The 24,442-nt window shown below is 40.0% G+C and overlaps 1 protein-coding gene across 2 annotated transcripts in view; it reads left to right on the plus strand.

The window, feature by feature from the left end:
* The first annotated feature begins 295 nt into the window (after positions 1-295).
* The window catches only part of ITGAV (integrin subunit alpha V), a 107,800-nt gene continuing 83,653 nt past the window's right edge, over positions 296-24,442 (plus strand). Inside the window, exons 1-2 of one of the 2 annotated variants that reach the window (XM_047773031.1) lie at positions 296-758; positions 11,958-12,085. In XM_047773031.1, coding sequence (XP_047628987.1) covers positions 574-758; positions 11,958-12,085 — 313 coding nt within the window. In that variant the 5' untranslated portion in view covers positions 296-573. The remainder of the gene's footprint in view (positions 759-11,957; positions 12,086-24,442) is intronic. The other variant, XM_047773030.1, reaches the window with a different exon arrangement.

Here is a 24,442-nt window from a genome sequence, read left to right on the forward strand (position 1 = left end):
TCCCGCCACTCTCCCCTCCAGCCATCCTCCCGGTGTTGGGTCTGAGGCTCTCGTCCAGGAGCGCTGCCACTGACTGGGACTCTAAGGGTCTAGGGCCTCCGCACAGGAGCCCTGTTCTCGGGACAGGAGGAGACAGCGCGCACGGAAGTGCGCTCCGCTCGCCCCAGTCGGAGGCCGACTCTCCTCCTCCACTTCCTCCAGCGCTAGGGCTCAGCCTCCCAGGCGGCTCCTCCTCCTGCTCTGCCTCCTCCCACTGGCCGCCACTGCACTGGGGCCGCGGGTGGTGCGCCCATCCCAGCAGTCCCGAGCCGGAGGCGCGGCGCTGAGCGGCGGAGCGGGAGGGAGGCCAAGGGGCCGCCCGCGCTGCTGTCCCCGCCCCGCGCGCCCTGCGCCCCACTTTCCCGGCGGCCGCTCCAAAGCTCAGCCCTCCTGCCTCCTCCGGCGCTGTCCGGACTCTCTGGGAAGCAAGCAGCCGGCAAGTTTCGGCGCGCGCAGGCGGCGGGCCGCGGGCACCGTGCGCTCCGGGAGTGGTGGCCGCGGCTTCGGGCTCTGCGCCCCGCGCGCACTTCGGCGATGGCTTCTCTGCCGCGGCGACGGCTGCGCCTTCGCCCCCGCCGCCTCTTGCTCCTTCTCCCCGGATTCTTGTTGCCTCTGTGCGGCGCCTTCAACCTAGACGTGGACAGTCCTGCGGAGTACTCCGGCCCCGAAGGAAGTTACTTCGGGTTCGCGGTTGATTTCTTCGTTCCCAGCGCGTCTTCGTAAGTGGCGGCACTTGGAAGGGGAGTCGGCCCCCTCCCCCATCACTCGCATCCACTCTGCGATTCCCCACCGGGAGAGATCTCTGCGAGAGACCCTGGCGTTTATCTATCCGTTTCCTCTAACTCCCTCCTCCTACTGGGCGGTTTTGGGGGAGATGAATCCCAGTACCACCTACCACCCGGTTCCCCCTTCTCTCCTCCGAGGGAGTGCTTTGAAACAGACCTATGCTTAAAATTAGGGGAAAGTGGGAGATCAACAAAAGGCTGGTCCGGCGGCACGCCGCGCAGCCTCTGCTGGCGTCCGGGACTTTGTCAATTTCATTTCCAAACATCTTTTTTCCCGGTACCAGTTAGGCTTCCCCCATAGCCTTTTTTGGCTTCACAAACTTAAACACCCGTGTTTTTCACTCTCCTTGAACAAACCCTCCCCCATTCTTTACGCCTCTCAATCTTGTTCTGTCTCTTCTTATCTGCTCCTTTCCCAGACATTCTGATGACTAAAATGACCGCTCTGTCGTGGTAAATTCATTGTATCTTACCTCTGAGACTGTCAAACCTTTGCACATTTGAGGGTGAACAGATGAACTGAATGTGTCATCTGTTCTTTTTATAGTGATTCATTATTTAGGTCATTGTTCAGAAAGAACAAGGGTGTTTGCTGAGTTTTCGCTCACCACAGGTCATTTGAATACTGTAGAATTTAAGAATCCAGTTATGTTTCAAATTGCCAACGTTTCGCGTTGCACAGTATTTGGAACAGAGTTACTGTCATTATTGGATTAAAAGTTGTCTCTGACCTTACCGAACGCTGACGTCATTCTCACCACCCTACCCCCTTTTTAGCCTTAGAAAATACTGTTTTCACTGTTCACTGAATGTCTTCTAATGTTTAAATCTTTTTTCCAAGAGGGAATATTGTTCTTAGGATTCTTTCTAAGTTCTTAGAAATTGTAACAACCTATTTTTGTTCTAAAGTTTCCTCTATATTTTAAAGTATTTTTTAGATGGGGAGAGGGAGGATAATTTTAATGGTCAGTACTTTTTAGAATCATTTTTCCTATTCATACCTGCTTAATTTGAGGATGATCTAAATATTTTTACATGACTGTTAGAACATTCAGCAGGATTTATTCTTTCTGAATGTTGCTGAGTATCATTCATTTTGTTGACATTTTTGCAGCAATAAATAGGTTCGAAGAGGTTAGTGGAAACTAGACCTTGTTTTATGTTTTATGTATGGTTTTTCCAGCCTCAGTGCTTTCTATGAGACCTGAGCACACATTTTCCAAAACGATAAGAAAAATCATTAACTTCAGCAAGCATTTGCTGCCTTCTCACTTGATCTAATCACTTGTTGGTCTTTTCTGTTATTTACATTTTTTTGTTGTTGTTTCCAGATAGTTTTAGGTCCTTGCCTTCATGGAGCAGAAGATTTTAGTTGCTTCTGAGGAGGCTCTTTAGATTTCATTTCTACAGAAGTTCTAATAATTTTGAAAATATGTATTCTTTTGTCAAGAGTTAGTGCAGTAGCAAGAGGTAGCAATTAAATATTTTCAAGTTGATGGAATGTTTTGCAAATGTTGCTCTTAATTCTTTGGCAACTCTCTGAGTTCACTTTACGTGTTTTTTACCATAAAAAATGCAGTAATATTGACCTGTTGGCGTAAGATATTTCCTATTTTTGGCTGTGAGGCTGGATGGCTAATCAGTGACTAGTTATTATGGTCATTGAATATACCATGACCTCATAGGTTTACATGACCTCCTATTTGGGCCTTAAATGGTTGAACTTACTTTTGTTTCATATAACATCTTGAAACTTTCTTAAGTGACTTTGTTACTGATAGACTAGTGAACTCTAGATATAGCCTAACAAAAAATGATAAACTTTGAGATTTAAAAAACCCAAAATATATATAAAAACAAAGGTTTCTGCTTCTGAGCCTTTGAGATTTAACAAAGATTAATGCAAAGTTATGCTTAACTTTGTAAAAAGGTACCTGGGGATGCCATTATATTATAATATTACCAGCTGTATTTATTGTTGTTGTTATCTGGTATGATAATAAACTTCCTAGAGTGAAAGAAAATTTTCATAGTAAAAAAGTGCTAATTAAAGATTCCTTTCTTCTGAAGGAAGAGTTCTTGGATTAATGAGGAAGCAAAGGTAATGAGGTCTCCTCCTGCTGCTTCCTATTTCTATAGATGTCTAAATATGTCTCGCAAGCTGTAGAACTCTTTTATGTCTCATTTTTCTTGTTACAGAAAATTGTTATTGAATTATATCATATTGTGAAAACTAATGAAACAATTTTTTTTCAAAAGAAGGAGAAATAAAGTACTAAGCAAAAACATTGACTCCTCAGTAAAATTCCTCCAAAAATGAGTCTTAGGTTTGAAATGAAAAGTTACAAAAATTGTGATTTGAGGTGCTCCCCTTGTAGCTCAGTGGCTGAAGAACCCGACTAGAATCCAGGAGGATGTGGTTCTGATCCCTGGCCTTGTTCAGTGGGTTAAGGATTCTGTGTTGTGGCAAGATTCGGTATAGGTGGCAGATGGGGCTTGGATCTGACATGGCCATGGCTGTGGCATAGGCTGGCAGCTGCCGCTCTGATTCAACCCCTAGCCTGGGAACTTCCATATGCCGCAGGTGTGGCCCTAAAAAGAAAAAAAGGAAAGAAATTGTCATTTGAATATTATGAAAAAAGAAAAAGAAAAACTTGAGAAATGCAGAAAACAAATTTATGGTTACCAAAGAAGGAAGGGAGGAAGATGGGAAGGATAAATTAGGAATTTGGGATTAGCAGATGTAAACTATTGCCTATAAAGTAGATAAACAACAGTGATTTACTGTGTAGTACATGAATCTATATTCAATATCTTGTAATAAATTATAATGAAATATATGAATAATGAATTTTAAAAAGAATATATTTGTGTAACTGAAGTATTTTGCTGTATGCCAAAAACTAACACAACATTGTAAATTAACTGTATACTCAAATAAAAAAGAAAAATTATGAAAAATAATACATTAACACTATATTTTTTGCATTGACTTATGGTGACTATATTGTCAAATTTACATAAAATTTAAATATTATATATAGGCCAGGAAGTAAAGTCATGTTTTTCTTGTGGAGAATAATTGTAGAAATCAAAAATTACACCCTAGGTTTAGTTATAATAATGATACCTTATATTAGTTGACCTATCTTATTATTTACAAAACACTTTTACTTGTGATAGCTCACCAGGGAAAGCAGGAAAGCAGATAAACTTATTTTTAGAGATGAGAAAACAGGTCAGAAGAGTTTGAAGCTTTTAGTTGTCTGAGTGGGGTGGGTGGGGTAAGGGAAAAGATGGAAACAAAAAGCAGAGGATATGAAATTCAAATTCCATTTAATTTTTACATTCAAATTTAAAAATTTTAAAAAGAAAGTGAACAATTTTCTTATTCTTAAAATGTCAGTCATACAGTTCTCACTTTACGAATATATTTATTTTTAAATAATGCCGTAATGAGCAACACTGGCTTACCAGGCTTTTTTTCCCAGTTAAACACTAATGGAGCCTTATTTACAGTTACTTCTGTTCTTATGACCCCAGAGACAAGTTGTGGGTGAGTGTGTCCTGTTCACAGATGGTCCTAAAGAATAGTCAGTGGGGATGGGGAAAAAAATGTAAATGTAATGTATACATGTAAGGATAACTTGATCCCCTTGCTGTACAGTGTGAAAATAAATTAAAAAAAAAAGAATAGTCAGTGGTTCTCAATCCTAACTTTCTGTTTGCAACACCTGGAGAGCTTTTAAAACCAAACTGCTGGCTGCTGGCCTGGCTGCATCTTAGATCTAAAAGTAGAGCTCTAACTCTATGTTCAACAGCTTGTGGATCATTTCTCCTTGACGAGCCTGTCTTACCTCAATTTGACTAAAAATGAACTCTTTTTCACCAGATGGTGTCAATTGCACCTCTGTTTCTATTAATGGTGCCATCATTTTCTCTGTCGCCCTGGAAATAATTTCATATTCCTCCCTCTCATTTTCTATTTTTCTTTGTCTCTTCTGCTGCACACCCCTAATATTAGTCAGTGATTAGTCACCAGGCAGAAGGTCCTAGAACTAATTACTTTTTTTTTTTTTTTACCATGCCCGTGGTATGTGGAAGTTCCTGGGCCAGAGGTCAAACCTGTGCCATAGCAGTGACTGAGCCACAGCAGTGACAACGCCACATCCTTAACCCACTAACCCACTGAGCCATGGGACTTCTAGGATTTCTTCCTTTTAATGCTTCTTGCATCCATCTCTGCTTTCCACTTCTCCTTGGACCAGTCATCACAAGCATGGTCCATGGCACTAAGGGCATTATCCCTCTGCCCATCATTTAGCTCTCAGGCCTGCAAAAATCTCCTACATATTTCTAACAGTTTTATCTTTCAGAAGCATCTTTTTGATCTTGATATTCTGTTGTGCACCAACCTACATCTACTTTTAAAAGTTTGTATCCCATTTCTCCCTTCACCTTTGTAACCCTTTCCAAAAAGACACCAGTTCATTTTTATGAACTTAGTGTGGCTCTGGCTATTGGTTCTTTTTTTCTTATCATATGTAAGATACATGCATAGATTATTTAGAAAGCAAATCCTATGTTGATTATTCCTGATTAAGGCCCCAGGTTTACAGGATATTATAAAAGAGAAGGGAAAGTGTATAGAATTTTTAGTTAATGCATCTGTTTTACATCATATAAATGTTGACTCTGTAGCATTTTTTAAAAATGAAAAGTAAATGAGACTGGGATTATGGCTCTGAAATAACATTCGCTGCTATTTTATGCACATTTCTTTTGATGGACATGTATGATCATTTTTCAGAAGTTCCTTTTGGTGAATCCTCATTGGTCAGCCAGAGTCAGCCAAAATATATTAAACATACTTTATCTTGGAAAAGTCACTGCTGAAAGCAGCCAAATAACTTAGTTCATTTGGAGGGTTTAAAAAATGTACTTGTCATTGTTTGGCTGGTTGCCTCTCCTTGGTAGTCAAGGTCACATTCCCTGAAGCAACTGCCCTTAAAGTACACTGTGGATAGGAAGTGCATCTGAAGGGTATCCTCCCTGCTGGTTGCTGGCTTCTAGGATCCTCTTCTCTCTTTCTCTCTTCCCCTTCCTTTCCCTCTCCCTCCCTAGCTCTCTCTTTCCTCTCCTTCCCTTGCCCACCCTTCTCTACCTCTCCTCCCTTCTCTCTCACTCCCTTCTTTCCCACTACACCCTCTTTCCCTCGCCCTCCCTCTTTCTGCTGCTCTAACCCACTCCCACCCTTTCTACTCTTTTAGAATTTCTTGGCATGGTATTAATAGCCTGCTCCAGTTTGTAAATCTTACTTAAATCTTTCATTTAATGAAAATGATTCACGTCATTTATAAAGAATGGTGAGGATGGGAATCCTGATATTGTTCGTACGTTTTGGAGGGAGATGGATTCTATCAGGAGGAAGTTGCAGGCTTAGGAAACTAAGTTGCTCAGCTTTAGATTTTCTTGATAAGCAAGAAATCTCTCAGCCTCAAGTAACCCAGTGTATCTTCCTCAACTCTCCACCACTGTCAGGAAATGTTGCAAGCCAACTATTTCCTACTCTTTTTTTTTTTTTTTCCCTCTCTCTCTTAAGAGCTTGCATTAGGGTTATGAGAAAACAAGAGAAAAGAAAAACTCTTTTTTTTTTTTTCCCCGGAAAGTAATTTGTTTAATTCATTGGAAAAATCTAGAGCAATTAAAAAATTTAGTATGTAAAATCACAAAAGCTTAATATTTAGTTAAACAGAAACATGTTAGTTGCCAAAGGATACATGCAGTAAAGTATATTTATGTAACTTATGAACAAATAAGAAGCAGTGTTATAATTACATATGTAAAAAATTATGAAAACATATAGAGGAAGGATACACACATAGTCATTTCTGCCGATGATGAGCACATTGTGTGATAAGTGTGTTAAGAAAAGCTCTTTTTTTTTTCTTTTTTTTGTCTTTTTGCCTTTTCTAGGGCCGATCCCCATGGCATATGGAGGTTCCCAGGCTAGGGGTCGAATTGGAGTTGTAGCCACTGGCCTATGCCACAGCCACAGCAACTGGGGATCTGAGCCACGTTTGCAACCTACACCACAGCTCACAGCAACACCAGATCCTTAACCCAGTGAGCAAGGGCAGGGATCGAACCTGCAACCTCATGGTTCCTTAGTTGGATTCGTTAACCACTGTGCCACGACAGGAACTCCAAGAAAATCTCTTTTAAAAACATATTTTAACTTTTATATTTCCTGTTTTATTAGGGAGTATCTTATTAATTGTTGTTTTTGTATGTTACCATATTATATTTTTATGCATTCACATTTTCTAAGTTTGCTTTTATGTTTACTATCCCTATTTAGAACTTTTCTTTTTCTTTTTTTTCTTTTTTTTTTTTTTTGGTTTTGTCTTTTTAGGGTCTCACCCAAGGCATATGGAGGTTCCCAGGCTAGAGGTCCAGTTGGAGCTGCAGCTGGTGACCTACACCACAGCTCAAGGCAATGCCAGATCCTTAACCCACTGAGCTAACCCAGGGATTGAACCCGCATCCTCATGCATACTGGTTGGATTCGTTCTGCCAAGCCACAGTGGGAACTCCTTTTTAAGTAATTATCCTGAGCATTGTTATTTCATTCAATAGACAAGGAAGCTCAGGCTCAGTCTCAATTGACTTATGGTGACTGTAACATTTAGTTCCAAACTACCCATTAAACAGTGCTGCTTATATTGAAAATTTTTTCTAGTCTGTCACTTTTCTTACTTTAATTAAGCTACTGTTGACATTCATTAGATGTTCCTAGGTGAACTTGAAGTGATAATGATTTAATTTTTTGTAAGGCATTTCATTAACAGGCTGTTTTTTGTTATTGTGGCAGAGGGACACATGACATAAAATTCACCCTCCCAACACATTAACAGGCTTCTGTTTTTTGTAGTATGTGTTGCTTTTATAGTCCTTAATTTCTCACATAGCATCTCTTACCATCCTGTAGTCTTTATTCTCTACAAATACTTAATTTTTCTCCATATGCCTCCCTCTTAGGACTTAACATTTTTCTAAGGCAGTCTTGCTGACTCTCTCTCCATTTTTTCCTTTCAAAAACTTTCTATACACTCTTAAAAGTAACTTAAATACCATGCTGACACCTGGCACAAAAAACTTTATTCCTCAGCCTCACCCCCCCCATTAACCTAGCACTTAGAAATTAAGAATGCTCACACATTCCTTTTATATTATTCTATCATTTCTGTGGCATTTCACCAGTGTGCAAGACTGTACATGAAGGTACGCTTAGGACAACTTGATGAACACCCATATTAGTACCTGTAATTACCGTCATTTCATGCCTGTAATGTGCAAATGGTCTGATGAAAGCACCCGCCTCTTCCTAATCTTACCCAAGGACCTTGATCGCTGTGCTGACAATCCAGTGAGTGCAGTTTTCATTGAGAGCTCTCTTACTGTGCCCTTGTTTTCTGTCTTTGCTGAAGTCCTGCATCCCCTAATAACGTTCCAGCCTTCTCTGTCTTCTAGTGCCAAGTAAAGAAAGTATGTGAAATCTAGAATTAAGAAGAGATATATTACAGAAAAAGAATATTTTAAGGATAATTTAAATAATTGGGCATTTATTTATTTTTATTTTTTTATTTTTTTGTCTTTTTTTTTTGCCATTTCTTGGGCCGCTCCCGTGGCATATGGAGGTTCCCAGGCTAGGGGTTGAATTGGAGCTGTAGCCACTGGCCTACGCCAGAGCCACAGCAACGCAGGATCCAAGCCGAGTCTGCAACCTACACCACAGCTCACGGCAATGCCGGATCGTTAACCCACTGAGCAAGGGCAGGGATCGAACCCTCAACCTCATGGTTCTTAGTCGGATTCGTTAACCACTGCGCCACAATGGGAACTCCCAATAATTGGGCATTTAATAAAGGGTGTCTGCATTCTACAGGGGTTGGTGATAGTGGAGATGGCTTTTTATATATGGTTGCTAAGATTGGGACTTATAACTATTTGACTTACTTGCTACTCAACTGTCAATTTGAGTCAATTTTAAAAAACTTTTACTACTGTGGCCTAGTGGGTTAAAGACCTGAACTGTCTCTGCATTGGCATGGATTCGACTCTCAGCCTAGGGCAGTGGGTAAGGACCTGGTATTGCACAGCTGTGGTGTTTGGTCAAAGCTGCAGCTTGGATTTGATCACTGGCCTGGGACCTTTCATATGCTGCAGACAAGGCCATAAAATTAAAAAAAAAAAAAAAAAAAGCTTTTTTTTTCTTTCTTTTGTCTTCTTAGGGCCACACCCAGCATATGGAGTTTCCCAGGTAGGGGTCGAATTGGAGCTGTAGCTCCTGGCCTGAACCACAGCAATTTGGGATCCGAGCTGCATCTACAATTCACGGCAACACTGGATCCTTAACCTGCCAAGCAAGGCCAGGGATCGAACCCGAGTTCTCATGGACACTAGTCAGATTTTTAACAACTGAGCCACGAAGGGAACGCCAGCTTTTTTTTTTTTTAAAGTGCTTATTATGTGGCAGTGCAAAGATGGATAAAGATCCCCTACATTCAGTGAAGCAGTTTAGCATAAGGCAGGAAGAAGTGCTTTGACAAAAAATTAGAAAAGATTCTGTAATATGCTATGTGATGACAGTTCAGAAATGAGTTTACTTGAAGGTTTGTAGGCAAATTCTGAGATCCAGCTCTTCTGTTCTCATCTCCCAGAATTGGGTCATTATTGACAGTACTAAAATCACATGCAAACCTATGCTTGTATTAGCTCAATTAGTTGCCGGAATGACCTTTTCAGGTATAGACCTGAAAAGTACACTTCTTTGAAATGTTCTTTTTTCCCTGTCATGCACTCAAAAATCATTTAATTCACGTGAGGAGGGGCAGTTTTGTGATTCTGTGGCCCAATATCTGACCTGTTGAAAAGATAAATTTCATGTGTGTGTGTGTGTGTGTGTATGTGAGTGTGTGTATATTTAGGTGTTAATCAGCTCTGCTGTGGAAAAGGAGGATGTGATGACACTTAGCTGCTTTTCTTATTCTTGGGGGCTGAGGGCTCTCATTCAGCTTTATTTATTTTTTCCTATTGAATGAAAACTAAGTTGGCTATCAGGAGAAAGGGCCAGTATTGGTGTTTTACTGATGCCAAATATGACTGCATAAAGCTTTATTAAACAGGGTGTGGTTTGGTTGGGAGTTTTGTCATTATTTTGAATATGGAATTTTAAGATAAGTGTCTGAAAGCAGCACTCCAGCAGTTCATGCACCCAGCTCTCTACTGGTTTATATATGACTTGGCAGATACCATCCAGAAGAAATGAAATTGAAATTGATAAATAAAAGTTAAAATGAAAGCATTCCGTATTTAAGATGTAGGTTTGTTCATGACCTCACAAAAAATGAAAGCAATTATTGAGTATTTTCTTAGCTAGAAGAAAGTAAGTGGTTTAGTATTTAATGGGGAAATGAAATAATAATGTTGATAGCATCTATCAAGGGCCTTTATTGTCTCTCTGTAGCCTGTTTTCTTCTAAATTTCAGTTGATTTCTTCTCAGTCTCTTGTACTCTGCTTTCTCTGACTCCTCAGTGTCATTGCTTCCTCTCTTTGGTCCTCTGCTCTCTGAAGGCCTCATCCTGAGTGAACCCATCCAAGTTGACATTCTCAACAGGTTATCTCAAAGGCAGAACTCTGCTTAGAGCAACGGACTACCAATTAGGTAGTCTCACAGGTATTTTAGGCTAACATGTTGAAAACTGAACTCTCGATCTTCCTGTAAATACTTGGTCTGCCTTCTGCTTCCCTGGTCACTAGGCTTTTCTAGCACAGTAAATGTTTCTCCCAGACGTGCACTTCTGAAAGAAACCTGGGGGACATTCTTTAATCTAATCTTCCCCTTCTACCATATTCAAGCCACCAGCTATTCCTGTTCCGTTCTATTCTACATATTTCCCAAGGTTCACCATCCATTTCTTCCTCCATCTGCCCTCCCAATCTAGGTTATTTACCTTCCCCTTCAGCTGCTGAAAGGCTTTTGCTTTTCTTCTTCCATTTTTTGCCCCCTTTTCCACCTAAGGCACCACATTTCATTTTCTTTATTAGATTTTGTCATTCTCTTGCTTCAGAACACATTCTTGGAAGTTCCCATTGTGGCTCAATGCGTTAAGAATCCAACGAGTATCCATGAGGGTTCAGGTTCAGTCCCTGGCCTCACTCAGTGCGTTAAGGATCTGGCATTGCCATTAGCTGCAGCATAGGTTGCAGATGCAGCATGGATCCGGTGTGGGTGCGGCTGTGGCTATGTCTGTGGCTGGCAGCCACGGCTCTGATTCAACCCTAGCCTGGGAACTTCCTTATGCCACAGGTGTGGCCCTAAAAATTAAAAAAAAACCAAAACCAAAAAAATAAATATTCAAAAGTTTCACATGGACCCTATGATAAAATCCAAAAGTTTTACCCTGGCTAAATGGCCTTGCATGTTTTGGTTCTTGCCAAGCTCTCCAGTTTTACCTTGTGCCATCCCAGCTTGTTCTCCTTCCGCCATACCTCTTTCCTGCCTTGGGTCTTTCTACCTCTGCCTGAGGTGCCCCATCCACCTCTCCGTGCCACTCCCTTCTTCCTGTACTCCCAACACACAAACATTCCTTGGCAACCTCCTTCTAATCCTATCCATCTCAATTTACCTAGATGCTACTTTATCTAAAAGAGATCTCTTCTCTCCATTCTTTATTTTTCTTTATTTTTTTATGGCCACACCCATGACATGTGGAAGTTCCTGGGCAGGGATTGAATCCATTCCACAGCAGCAACCCAAGCTGCTGCAGAGACAACGCTGGCTCCTTAACCTGCTGCACTGCAAGAATATTCCTCACCGGTATAAATTTTTCAAATGACATGTAACCCTGAAGTTGCTTTATAGTGTGTTACTAAGATGAATAAACTATGTTGAATAGTGTATGTAAAAGAGTACCAAATGAGTACCAAAAGTTGATGATGCTTTCAGCAAGTGGGTTTTTTTGTGTGTGTGAATAAAATCAGGAGAATGATTGATCTTCATAAATCATAAGATATTATTTATGCTATGTGCCGCTTAAAATCTTGTTTTCCCTTTTGTGTTTTAACAGGATGTTTCTTCTGGTGGGAGCACCCAAAGCAAACACTACCCAGCCTGGGATTGTGGAGGGAGGGCAAGTCCTCAAGTGTGACTGGTCTTCTCACCGGGGGTGCCAGCCAATTGAATTTGATGCAACAGGTAAATGTTGATGCAGTAGCTGCTCTTCTTCATTTCTGTTATTTGATGATTTCCCCCTACTTTTACCTCCCCCATTTGAGATATTTAAAAATATTATTTAATTTTTGAAAGCAGTTTCTTTAGCTTAAATGTAACAGTTCAGTAAAATAATGTGTATAAGTATTTCAGATTTCCAGAGGAAGTTATATAAAGACAAATGACTTATTATATGATTTTTTTTTTTTAACAATTTTGGGCATATAAAAGCCTTAAAAATACACTGTATTTCCACTGCTTTGAATGTCTTCATCTTTAATAGTGTCAGTCTTCAAAAGTCTGGGGAAAATCTATTAACATGTTTCTGCACCTCTTCTGAGAAGAAAGAGCAAGGCTTTTGGTCCTTTCTCTGTCGGCAAAATTGACACACAGACAACTGTAGAAGGTCAACTCCTTAATCACGAAATAATCTAAATCTTGGGTTGTGCTACCAAGACCAGTTGAGGAATCTTTGTATTCAAGTAGATTTGGTTGTCTTAAAATTCTTATCCAAAATTTATTAGGAAAATAACATGTTATGGTGCTGATAACATTAAAATTTTGTCTATAGGGATAAATTCTAGTGTCTGTCAGGATTGTGGTAGTGGTAAGGAGAAAAGTAGCAAAAGGAAGAAATAAGAAATAAGTTTTATATTTACCTCATTGAAATAAAATATACATACTCTGGTACTCACTTATATCGGTATAGTTATCTACATTTGTGAAAGCTTAGCGAATCCTCAAAGAAATAGTGTGACATTCTTCTAGTACAATAGTTTTACAAAATTTTTCAACAGTTCTGATTTGCTGGCTTTGACAGCAGATTCTAAGATAAGCCTGAAGAAAATTAATACTCCCCCCTCATATTGTTATTTCCTGCAAATTCTAAAATATATTCATTCTGGGAATTATAATATCAGTGAAACAGAAATTGTGATGTGGACTGTTCCATTTGATGTTATGATCGGTGCCAAAATGAGTGTCATTTAGCCAGTTCTTCATAGGAATCATGTCATGTGTTTGCTTTTTTCCGTTTGAAACCATCTACATTCAACCTTGTTTTTTTTCCATGTATGGCTGGCATTTGGAAAACCCCAAGAGTTTGTAAATAGGCTCAGTTTTGTCACAAATACAGAAATACCTGTGATTCAGAATATTATGGGTCAGGGCATTTATATCCTCTAACAAAATGTGGATATTAATGAAGTAAAACTAATTCAGTTTGGATTGGTTGAACTGTTGAGATATATTTCTGTATTCAACACCACTGGTTTTTGTATGGTGAAACATGATTTGTTACTGATCTTTTAAAAAATTTGGCTTTAGTGTTATTTATTGAAACAATTTCAAACAGTCCAAAAGGGTATACAATGAAAAAATAAGACTTGTTCACAGCCTGCCTAGAGGCAATCGCCTTAAACAATTTCTTTGATCTGTCTGGAATTTTCTTATTCCTAAATTCTATATGTCCTTAAAAAAAAACACAATTCACAAATAGGAATATACTAAATACTGCTTCTAGGCACCTGACTCACTGCCCTCCCCACCACTATAAATCTCATGTAGATTTTATGGATTTACCTTGTTCCTTACAAATCACATAATATTCCATTTTCTAGTATATATAGGCCAAATTATTTAACTCATGTTCCCTGTTGATAGACATTTAGGTTGTTTCCAGTTTTTGTAATTATAAATACTGCTATAGTGAAAATTTTATGCACAGATATTTGTGCAAATTTATGAATATGTAGAATAAAATCCTAGCAGATTTTATTTTATTTTATTTCCTGTTGGAAAGGCAGGTTAAGGATCTGGCGTTGTCACAGCTGTGTCTTGTGTCACTGTTGTGGCCTGGTTTTGATCCCTGGCCCTGGACATTCCACATGTTTTGATAGAAATTATAAATTATTCTTCACAGAGGTTTACATTCCTCCAATTGTGTTTTCTGATATCCATGCCAAAACCATTTATCACCATATTTTTAATTTTTGTCAGTTTTATATTATATATCATTATTATATATAATATGTGTATAATTTATACATATAATATTGTATTATATTATTTTGTATTATTATGTTAATTTATATACCTTTAACAGTAAAGACTATACATCTTTATATTTGTTTGTAAGGCACAATATTCCTTTTCCTTTGAGGCATTTTTAATATATTTGCACATATTTTGTATGATTTGTGAATTAAAAAATGAATCTCAGTTGATGGTACTCTGTCCTTTCAGTTGCTTAGGCCAAAATCTGGAGCCATGATTGCCATGCCGTCTTAGCAAGTTAAAGTCTAACCTATTCTTGTACTTGTCCTGCTGCTGCTAACATCCTAGTTCAGGATTGTATGTCACCTGGACTGTTGCGCTAGACTCCTGAATTAGTAAAGAGATGGCACACTTAAATTGGCTTAATAGTTTGAGGAACTTTTGGTAAAAGGATTATTTACAATAGATTGTGCAGGGCCTCAGGGATCATAGTGTGTAGGCATTAGTTGAAATGTGGCCATTAGCTGGAAGGGAGAGAGGGGAGGGAGCAGTTACCAGAATCCAGGCAGGTGGAGGGAGCCTTGGGAGAAGGGCTGTGGCTTTTGTTAGAGGGCAGCAGCGAGCCCAAGGTGACTGGAAGAGAGGAGCAGGGGAGTAAAACCTGGGCCTCCCTTCTCTTCCTCCCTGTCTCTGTGCATGCTCCTGCATCTGGCTGAATCCAGCTGGGAGCCAGAGCCCAGCTGTTCTGAGGTCACACTGGTCAGCATCCTGGGCAAAGAGCAGGCTGGAGAAGGGTGGGGAGGAAACGGGAGGGGCAGATGGAAGAGAGCCTTGCTATCTTCCCCACTTCTGCCCTGGGTACCCCCTGACACTTCATTCTCTACAGCAGCCAGATGATTCTTTTAAAATATTTAGATCATAACACTCCTGCTCAAATTCCACTAATATCTTCCCATCTGTCTCACAGTGGCTGAGAGGACTCTGGGTATTCCAGCCACTATTTCTGTCTTTACCTTCATCTTCTAGTGTCCTCTCCTCCTTGATGCCCTACCAGCCTCACTGGGTCTCTTTGCAGTGGCTTGTAAACAGTAGACACATTTGCACCTCACCTTTCCCTGGGCTGTTTCCTCTGCCTAGAACATTGTTTCCCCAAATGTACATTGGGTACCCCTCCACCACCTCCTTTAGGAATTGCTCAAATGTCATCTTCTCAGTAATGCTCTGGCCATCTTATTTAAAATTGCAATTCCCCTTTTCCTGCTTTGTGCTTCTGTCCTCTTCTCTGCTTAATTTTTCCCTGAGGTACTCACGTTGCTATGCAAGTTATTTATTTTTATTTTTTTGCTTTTTAGGGCGGCACCCAAGGCATATGGAAGTTCCCAGGCTACGGGTCAAATCGGAGCTGAATCTGCTGGCCTATGCCACAGCCACAGCAACCTCGGATTGATCAGAGCTGCCTCTGCTGCCTACACCACAGCTCACGGCAATGCCAGAACCCCGACCCACTGAGCGAGGTCAGGGGATTGAACCTGCATCCCCATGGATACTAGTTGGGTTCATTTCCACTGTGCCCAATGGGAACTCCTTTATTTATTTTTAGTTACTCTTTTTCTTTCAATAAGGATGTATGTTCCATAGTGATAGTTTTTATCTGTTTCTGCTTCACCACAGTGGGAGTGCCATTATTTATTTTTAGTTAGTCTCTTTCTTTCAATTAGGATATATGTTCCATAGGGATAGTTTTTATCTGTTTTTGTTCACTGCTGATACCCCAAGGCTGAGAACAATGCCCCAAGGCTGAGAACAAGTTGGTGCCCAATAAATTGAATAGATGAATGAATGAATCATAAGAGCTTTTTCTATAGTGAGGAAATATCTAATGTCCTTTAGTTATACATGTACAAATATGGATTTTTTTGTTCTGTTCTCTTTTTGTCCTTATGATATTTCTCTAATCATTCTGTATACCTCTGACACTTCTTTTATGAAAAGAGTTTACAAATTGACAGCATTTTTTACATTGGAAATTTTATCCAAATAGTGTTCAAATTTAAGAGAAGAGGACAATATAGGTTTCAATAATCTAGTCATGAAAATGTATGTCTAGAAACAGCACCATTAGATTATATCTTGACTTTACAGAAGAAATGCTTATAACTTACAACCTCCTCCTGACCTTTCCTCACACCTCTGTCCCATCCTAGCCCAAACACATAAATATCTCTGCACCACTGACAGCTTATACTTTTCCCTTATCTCAAGAGGGATAGTGGCTTTTCTCTTTCTGTCCCTCATCTCAGTTGGGGGAGGTAATTAGCTGAGTAGATCCTGGAGGCGGATTGCCTGGGGCTCAAACCCCAGCCCTGTCATTTATAGCTGTTTAACTTGCACAGGTTACTGTCAGGTTACCACCCTCTCCCTGATGGAGAGTCCTCATCAACCCTCCTCCATTGGAATGCATTCAACCTAATAAGTTGATTAATATATGTGTTAAGACATGTAAAGCGCTTCGGGCAGGGATTGGCACATTGCAATGGCTCACTTAGTATATAAGCTGTTTTATATTGTTGTTACTTCTCCCTCCTCGGAAACACTACTATCTTCCACTTATCTCCTGTTCTCCCCCTGCCCCTTTTCTTTTATTATTTTATTTTATTTTTTAATTCAGCAAAGATTAATTTTTTTAGATTTTTTAAAAAATTCAGTGAATTTTATTATATTTACAGTTGTACAGCCATCATCACAGCCTAATTTTAGAACATTTCCATCCCCAAACCTCCAGTCTATCCTTCCCCCCTAACCTGTCTCCTTTGGTAACCATGAGTTTTTCAAAGTCTGTGAGTCTGTTTCTGTTCTGCAAATAAGTTCATTGTACCCTCTTTTTAGATTCCACATGTAAGTGATAGCATGTGGTATTTGTGTCTAACTTCACTTAGCATGACAATTTCTAGGTCCATGCATATTGCAGCAAATGTCATTATTTCATTCCTTTTTAAGGATGAGTAATATTCCATTGTGTATATGTACGACATCTTATTTATCCACTCCCTGTGGATGGACGTTTAAGTTGGTTGCATGTCTTGGCTATTGTATATAGTGTTACAGTGAACTTTGGGATACTTGTATCTTTTTGAGTCATGGTTATCTCCAGATAGTTGCCCTGGGGTAGGATTGCTGGATCAAATGGTAATTCTGTTTTTAGTTTTTTGAAGAATCTCCATGTTTTCCATGGCTGCACTGGTGTACATTCCCATCAACAGTGTGGAATGTACACCATTTTCCCACACCCTCTCTAGCTTTTATTATTTGCAGACTTTTTTTTTTAAGGCAAGAAACGGATTTATGAAGATAGGATGATTGTGAGAGACACAAGTGGGCAGGCAAGGAGGCTCCGCAGACTTTTTGATGATGGTTCTGGCTGGTGTAAAGTGGTATCTCATAGTAGTTTTGATTTGCATTTCTCTAATAATTAGTGATGTTGAACTAATTTTTATGGTTTTTTTTTGCCATCTGTATACCTTCTTTGGAGAATTACATGTTTAGATCTTCTGCCTAATTTTTTTTTTTTTTGTCTTTTTAGGGCTGCACCTGTGGCATATGGAAGTTCCTAGGTTAGGGGTTGAATTGGAGCTACAGCTGCCAGCCTAAACCACAGACACAGCAACGCAGGATCTAAGCTGCGTCTGCAACTACAGATCATGGCAATGCTGGATCCCCGACCCACTGAGAAAGGCCTCAGTGGGGATTGAATCTGCATCCTCATGGATACTGGGTGGATTTGTTTCCATTGCATCACAACAGGAATTCCCCTTTTGCCCACTTTTTGATTGGGTTGTTTGTTTTTTTTGTGTTGCACTTCAGAAGGTGTTTATATATTTTGGAGATTAATCTGTTGTCAGGCGCTTCATTTGCAAATATTTTCTCCCATTCTGTGGTTTTTCCTTTCGTTTTGTTTAGGGTATCCTTTGCTGTGCAAAAACTTGTAAGTTTAACTAGGTCTCATTTATTTATTTTTGTTTTTACTTTTATTGTCATTACTCTAGCAGGTGGATCTGAGAAGATAGTGCTGTTGTTTATGTCAGAGAGTATTCAGCCTATGTTCTACTCTAAAAGTTTTATATTATCCAGTCTTATATTTAGGTCTTTAATCCATTTTGAGTTTATTTTTGTATATAGTACTAGGGAGTATTCTAATTTCATTCTTTTCCAGTTTTCCCAGCACCACTTTTCTCCATGTATATTCTTGCCTCCTTTGTCATACAATAGTTGACCATAGGTGTATAGGTTTAATTCTGGGCTTTCTGTCCTTTTCCATTGATATATTGTTTCTTTTTTTGTGCCAGTACCACACTGTTTTTATGACTGTAGCTTTGTAGTATAGTCTGAAGTCAGGGCATATTACCAGCTCCATTTTTGTTTCTTAGATTGCTTTGGCTATTCTGGGTCTTTTGTGCTTCCAAACAAACTTTAAAATATTTTGTTCTAGTTCTGAGAAAAATGCCATTGGTAATTTGATAGGGATTGCAGTGAATCTATAGATTGCTTTGGGTAGTATAGTCATTTTGACAATATTGATTCTTCCAGTCAAGAGCATGGTATATCTTTCTATTTATTTGTGTCATCTTTTTTTTTTTGGTGTTTTTGTCTTTTTAGGGCTACACCTGTGGCACATGGACATTCCCAGGCAAGGGGTCCAATCAGAGCTACAGCTACCAGCCTACACCAGAGCCACAGCAATGCCAGATCTGAGCTGTGTCTGCAACCTACATGCCAGCTCATGGCAATGCTGAATCCTCAACCCACTGAGTGAAGCCAGGGATTGAACCCACAACCTCATGATTCCTAATCGGATTTGTTTCCCTGTGTCACAACGGGAACTCCTGTGTCATCTTTGATTTCTTTCATCAGTGTCTTATAGTTTTCAGAGTACAGGTCTTTGACTCTTTAGTTAAGTTTAGTCCTAGGTGTTTTATTCTTTTCAATGTGATAGTAAATGGATTGTTCCTCTAATTTCTCTTTCTGATCTTTCGTTGTTAGTATATAGAAATGTAGTTGATTTCTGTGTATTAATTTTGTATCCCACGACTTTGCCAAATTCATTGATGAGCTTAACAGTTTTCTGGTAGTGTCTTCAGGATTTTCTAGATATAGTGCCGTGCCATCTGCAAACAGTGATAGTTTTACTTCTTCCTTTCCAATTTGGATTCCTTTTGTTCGACTTCTCTGATTGCTATGGCTAGGACTTCCAAAACTGTGTTGAATAGAAGTGGTGAGAGTGGGCATCCTTGTCTTGTTCCTGACCTCAGCAGGAATTCTTTCAGCTTTTCACCATTGAGAATGATGTTAGCTGTGGGTTTGTCATATATGGCCTTTATTATGTTGAGGTAGGTTCCTTCTATACCCACTTTCTGGGAGTTTTTATCAGAAATGGGTGTTGGATTTTGTCAAAAGCTTTTTCTTCATCTATTGAGAGGATCATATGGTTTTTATTCTTCAGTTTGTTAATATGGTGTATCACACTGATTGATTTGCAGATATTGAAGAACCCTTGCATCCCTGGGATGAATCCCACTTGATCATGGTGTACAATCATTTTAATGTATTGTTGGATTTGGTTTGCTAGTATTTTGTTGAGGATTTTTGCATCTATGTTCATCAGTGATATTGGCCTGTAAATTTCCTTTTCTGGTGCTATCTTTGTCTGGTTTTGGTATCAGGGTTATGGTGGCCTCATAGAATGAGTTTGGGAGTATTCCTTCCTCTGTAGTTTTTTGGAATAGTTTAAGAAAGATAGATGTTAACTCTTTTCTGAATATTTGATAGAATTCTCCTATGAAGCCATCTGATTCTGGACTTTTGTTTGTTGGCAATTTTTAATTTATTTTTATTTTTTAAATTTTTATTATTTTTTGTCTCTGCCTTTTTCTAGGGCCACTCCTGCGGCACATGGAGGTTCCCAGGCTAGGAGTTTAATAGGAGCTGCAGCCGCCAGCCTATGTCAGAGCCACAGCAATGCAGGATCCAAGCCATGTCTGTGACCTACACCACAGCTCATGGCAATGCCGGATCCTTAACCCACTGAGCAAGGCCAAGGATCGAACCCGCAACCTCATGGTTCCTAGTTGGATTTGTTAACCACTGAGCCATGACGGGAACTCCCTGTTTGCTGGCAATTTTTTATTTTTTATTTTTATTTTTTGTCTTTTTGTCTTTGTTGTTGTTGTTGCTATTTCTTGGGCCGCTCCCGCGGCATATGGAGGTTTCCAGGCCAGGGGTTGAATCGGAGCTGTAGCCACGTGCGTACGCCAGAGCCACAGCAACACGGGATCCGAGCCGCGTCTGCAACCTACACCACGGCTCACGGCAACGCCGGATCGTTAACCCACTGAGCAAGGGCAGGGACCGAACCCGCAACCTCATGGTTCCTAGTCGGATTCGTTAACCACTGCGCCAAGACGGGAACTCCTGCTGGCAATTTTTTAAATCACAGTTTCAGTTTCAGTACTTGTGATTGGTCCATTCATCTTTTCTGTTTTTTCTTGGTTTAGTCTTGGAGGATTGTTCTTTTCTAAGAATTTGTCTATTTCTTCTAGGTTTTCCATTTTATTGGCATATAGTTGTATGTAGTAGTCTTTTATGATCCTTTCTATTTCTGTGATGTCCCTTGTAACTTCTCCTTTTTCACTTCTAATTTTATTGATTTGAGTCCTCTTTTTTCTTGATGACTCTAAGGGTCTGTCAATTTTGTTGCCTCCTTTCAAAGGAACCAGCTTTTAGTTTCATTGATTTTTTTCCCTCTGTGGTTTTCTTCATTTCTATTTCATTGATTTCTGCTCTGATCTTTATGATTTCTTCCCTTCTGCTAACTTTGGGTTCTGTCTGTTCTTTCTCTAGTTGCTTTAGGGGCAAAGTTAGGTTGTTTATTTGAGATTTTTTGTTTCCTAAAGTAGGCTTGTATTGCTATAAACTTCCCTCTTAGAATTGCTTTTGCTGTATCCCATAGGTTTTGGATTATAGTGTCTTTGTTGTCATTTGCTTCTAGGTATTTTTTAATTTCCTCTTGGGTTTTTTCAGTGATCCATTGGTTGTTTAGTAGCATGTTGTTTAGTCTCCATCTGTTTGTGTTTTTTTGCACTTTTTTCTTGTTGATTTCTAGTCTTATGGCATTGTGTTAGGTAAAGGTGCTTGATATGATTTCAAATTTTTATAATTTACAGAGGCTTGACTCGTGGCCCAGAATGTGATCTGTCCTAAAGAATGTTCCTTATGCACCTAAGAAGAATGTGTATTCTGCTGCTTTTGAATGGAATATTCTATAAATATCTATTAAATCCATCTTGTCTAATGCATCTTTTTTTTTTTTTTTTTTAATGGCTGCACCTGTGGTGTATGGAAGTTCCCAGGCTAGGGGTCTAATTGGAGCTACAGGTGCTGGCCTATGCCACAACCACAGCAATGCAGGATCCGAGCAGCATCTGTGACCTAAACCATAGCTTATGACAGTGCTGGATACTTAACCCACTGAATGAGGACAGGTATTAAACTTGTATCCTCATGGATACCAGTCAAATTCCTTTCCACTGCTCCACAACGGGAACTCCTGTATTTGTAATATTTTTGTTTTCAGTTGTGGCCTTTTCTTTTCCACCTAGAGAAGTTCCTTTAGTATTTGTTGTAAAGCTGGTTTAGTGGTGCTGAATTCTCTTAGCTTTTCCTTGTCTGTAAAACTTTTGATTTCTCCTTCAAATCTGAATGAGAGCCTTGCTGTGTAAAGTAATCTTGGATGGAGGTTTTTCTTCCTTTCATCACTTTAAGTGTATTGTGCCACTGCCTTCTGGCCTGCAGAGTTTCTGCTGAAAAATCAGCTGATAACGTTATTGGGGTTCCCTTTCATGTTATTTGTTTCCTCTCCCTAATTGCTTTCAATATTTTCTCTTTGTCTTTAATTTTGGTCAGATTGATTAATATGTGTCTCAGAGTGTTTCTCTTTTGGTTTATTTTATGTGGTATTATTTGTGCTTCCTGGATTTGAGTGAGTGATTCCTTTTCCATGTTAGGGAATTTTTCAGCTATTATCTTTTCAAATAATTTCATTGGCCCTTTCTCTCTTCTCCTTCTGTCACCTCTATAATACAGATGTTGGTGTACACTGAAGAGGTCTCTTCAGTTCTTTTAAAACTTTTTTTTTCTTTTCTGGTTGGTGATTTCTACCAGTCTGTCTTCTGCCTTCTATGTTCTGCTGTTGGTTCCTTCTAGTGAATTTTTTTATTTCAGTTATTGTATTTTGCATCTCTGCTTACTTAATCTTTAAATCTTCTATTTCCTTGTTCAGTGTTTCTTATAATTATCAACTTTGCCTCCAGTTTATTTCCAAGATCTTGAATCATCTTTACTGTCATTAGTCTAAAGTCTTTTTTATGGAGGTTGGTAATCTCTGGATCACTTAGCTATTCTTCTGGGGTTTTGTTTTATTTCTTTATCTGAGTCATAATTCTCTCATTTTTTATTGTGCAGGCAATAGGGTTGTAGGGTTGTAGCCTCTTTTGCTTTTTTTTTTTTTAATCTTTTTGCCTTTTCTTGGGCCGCTGCCGTGGCATATGGAGGTTCCCAGGCTAGGGATCGAATCGGAGCTGTAGCTGCCAGCCTATGCCAGAGGCACAGCGATGCGGGATCCGAGCCGCGTCTGTGACCAACACCACAGCTCATGGCAAATGCCGGATCCTTAACCCACTGAGCAAGGCCAGGAATTGAACCTGCAACCTCATGGTTCCTAGTGTTAACCACTGAGCCATGATGGGAACTCTGCCTCTTTTGCTTCTGATGTCTCCTCCTACCCTGCCCCCGCCTTATGGCTAAAGTTGATGGGGGGGGGGGCTTGCAGCAGGGTTCCTGATGAGGGACTGGTGCCTGCCCAGTGGTAGAGCTGATTCTTATCCCTCTCTTGGGTGGGGCTTTGTCTCTGGGTGTGATTAGAGGCAACTGTGTGCCTGGAGGTCTTTAGGCAGCCTATTTCCTGATGGGTGGGGCCAGATATTTCCAAACTTGCCACCTCTAGGGTAGTTCACACTGATGATTATTTCCAAGACCTTTTCCTCCGATGGTCTTCCCCTACAACAAGCCACAGTCACCCCCTGGTTTCCCAGGAGGTCCTCCAAGAACTGCAGGCAGGTCTGACCCAGATTCCTGTGGAGTCTCTGCTTTTCCCTGGGATCCAGTGCACACAAAAGCCCATGTGCACCTTTCAAGAGTGGAGTCTCTGTTTCCCCCAGTCCTGTGGAGCTCCTGCTCACAAGCCCTGCTGGTCCTCAATGCCACATGCTCCTGTGGAACCTTAACCCACTGCACCCCAAAAGAACTCCCCTCTGTTAAGTTTCTTGTTCTGTTTTACTGGGTACTGAATGGCTAAGTGACCTGATATCATTGCTTATGCTAAGAATGGCCCCTAGTTGGTAAGTTGCATTTAGACTGGGAGAAACTATAAATAGAATAAGTACCTGATGAAGAAGATATAGCTTTTGGGTTCCCTGAGTACAGGGACTCTCACAGCTGGCATGTCCTTTGCAGTTACTCCTGAAAGCTGTGCTGTCGGGTTATTACAAGAGAAGCATTCCTATGAGGCATGAAGCTTTGAAGTGAGGGTAGTTCCTATACCTACCAGATTCTTGTTTCTTCGTATCTGAGCTGTCACCTGGGGAGTTAAAGAGAAGAATCTGGACAGCTGTGTGTACTGCTGCATGGGGAAGTTCATGTAAGGACTCATCAGGGAGGTATGTCCGGTTCTGTCCTATATCCTCTAAATAGACTGGTGCTACATGTGGCCTTTGGTAGTTTTATAAGTCTGAAAGTTTAGTTGGCCCTTGAGAAGCCCTCCTGATGGTTGTTGCATCAACATTTGAAATTCTAACTGTGAAGTTCTGTATTCTCATTTGTTTCTTGGGTTATTTCTCTTAAGAATAAAACAGAAATTAAAGTGGATAAAAGTAACTTTATCCCTTCTTGTGGAAAGAACAAACCTCACTAGCTCCAGAATCACAATGAAAACTTTTACAGTAAGGGAGTTCCTGCTATGGCTCAGCAGGTTAAGAACCCAACTAATATCCGTGAGGATGTGGGTTTGACCCCTGGCCTTGCTCATTGGGTTAAGGATCTGATGTTGCTGCAAGCTGCTATTGTAGCTTGGATCTTGTATTGCTGTGGCTGTGGTGTAGGCTGGCAGCTGCAGCTCCAATTCGCCCCCTAGCCTGGGAACTTTATGCCACGGATATGACCCTAAAAAAACCAAAAAACAAAAAGCCAAAACAAAACAATAAACTCTTACAGTTAAGAGGCTTTTTGGAGGTACCGTAA

This window comes from Phacochoerus africanus, chromosome 3 (genome assembly GCF_016906955.1).
Source record: "Phacochoerus africanus isolate WHEZ1 chromosome 3, ROS_Pafr_v1, whole genome shotgun sequence".
Classification (NCBI taxonomy): domain Eukaryota; kingdom Metazoa; phylum Chordata; class Mammalia; order Artiodactyla; family Suidae; genus Phacochoerus; species Phacochoerus africanus.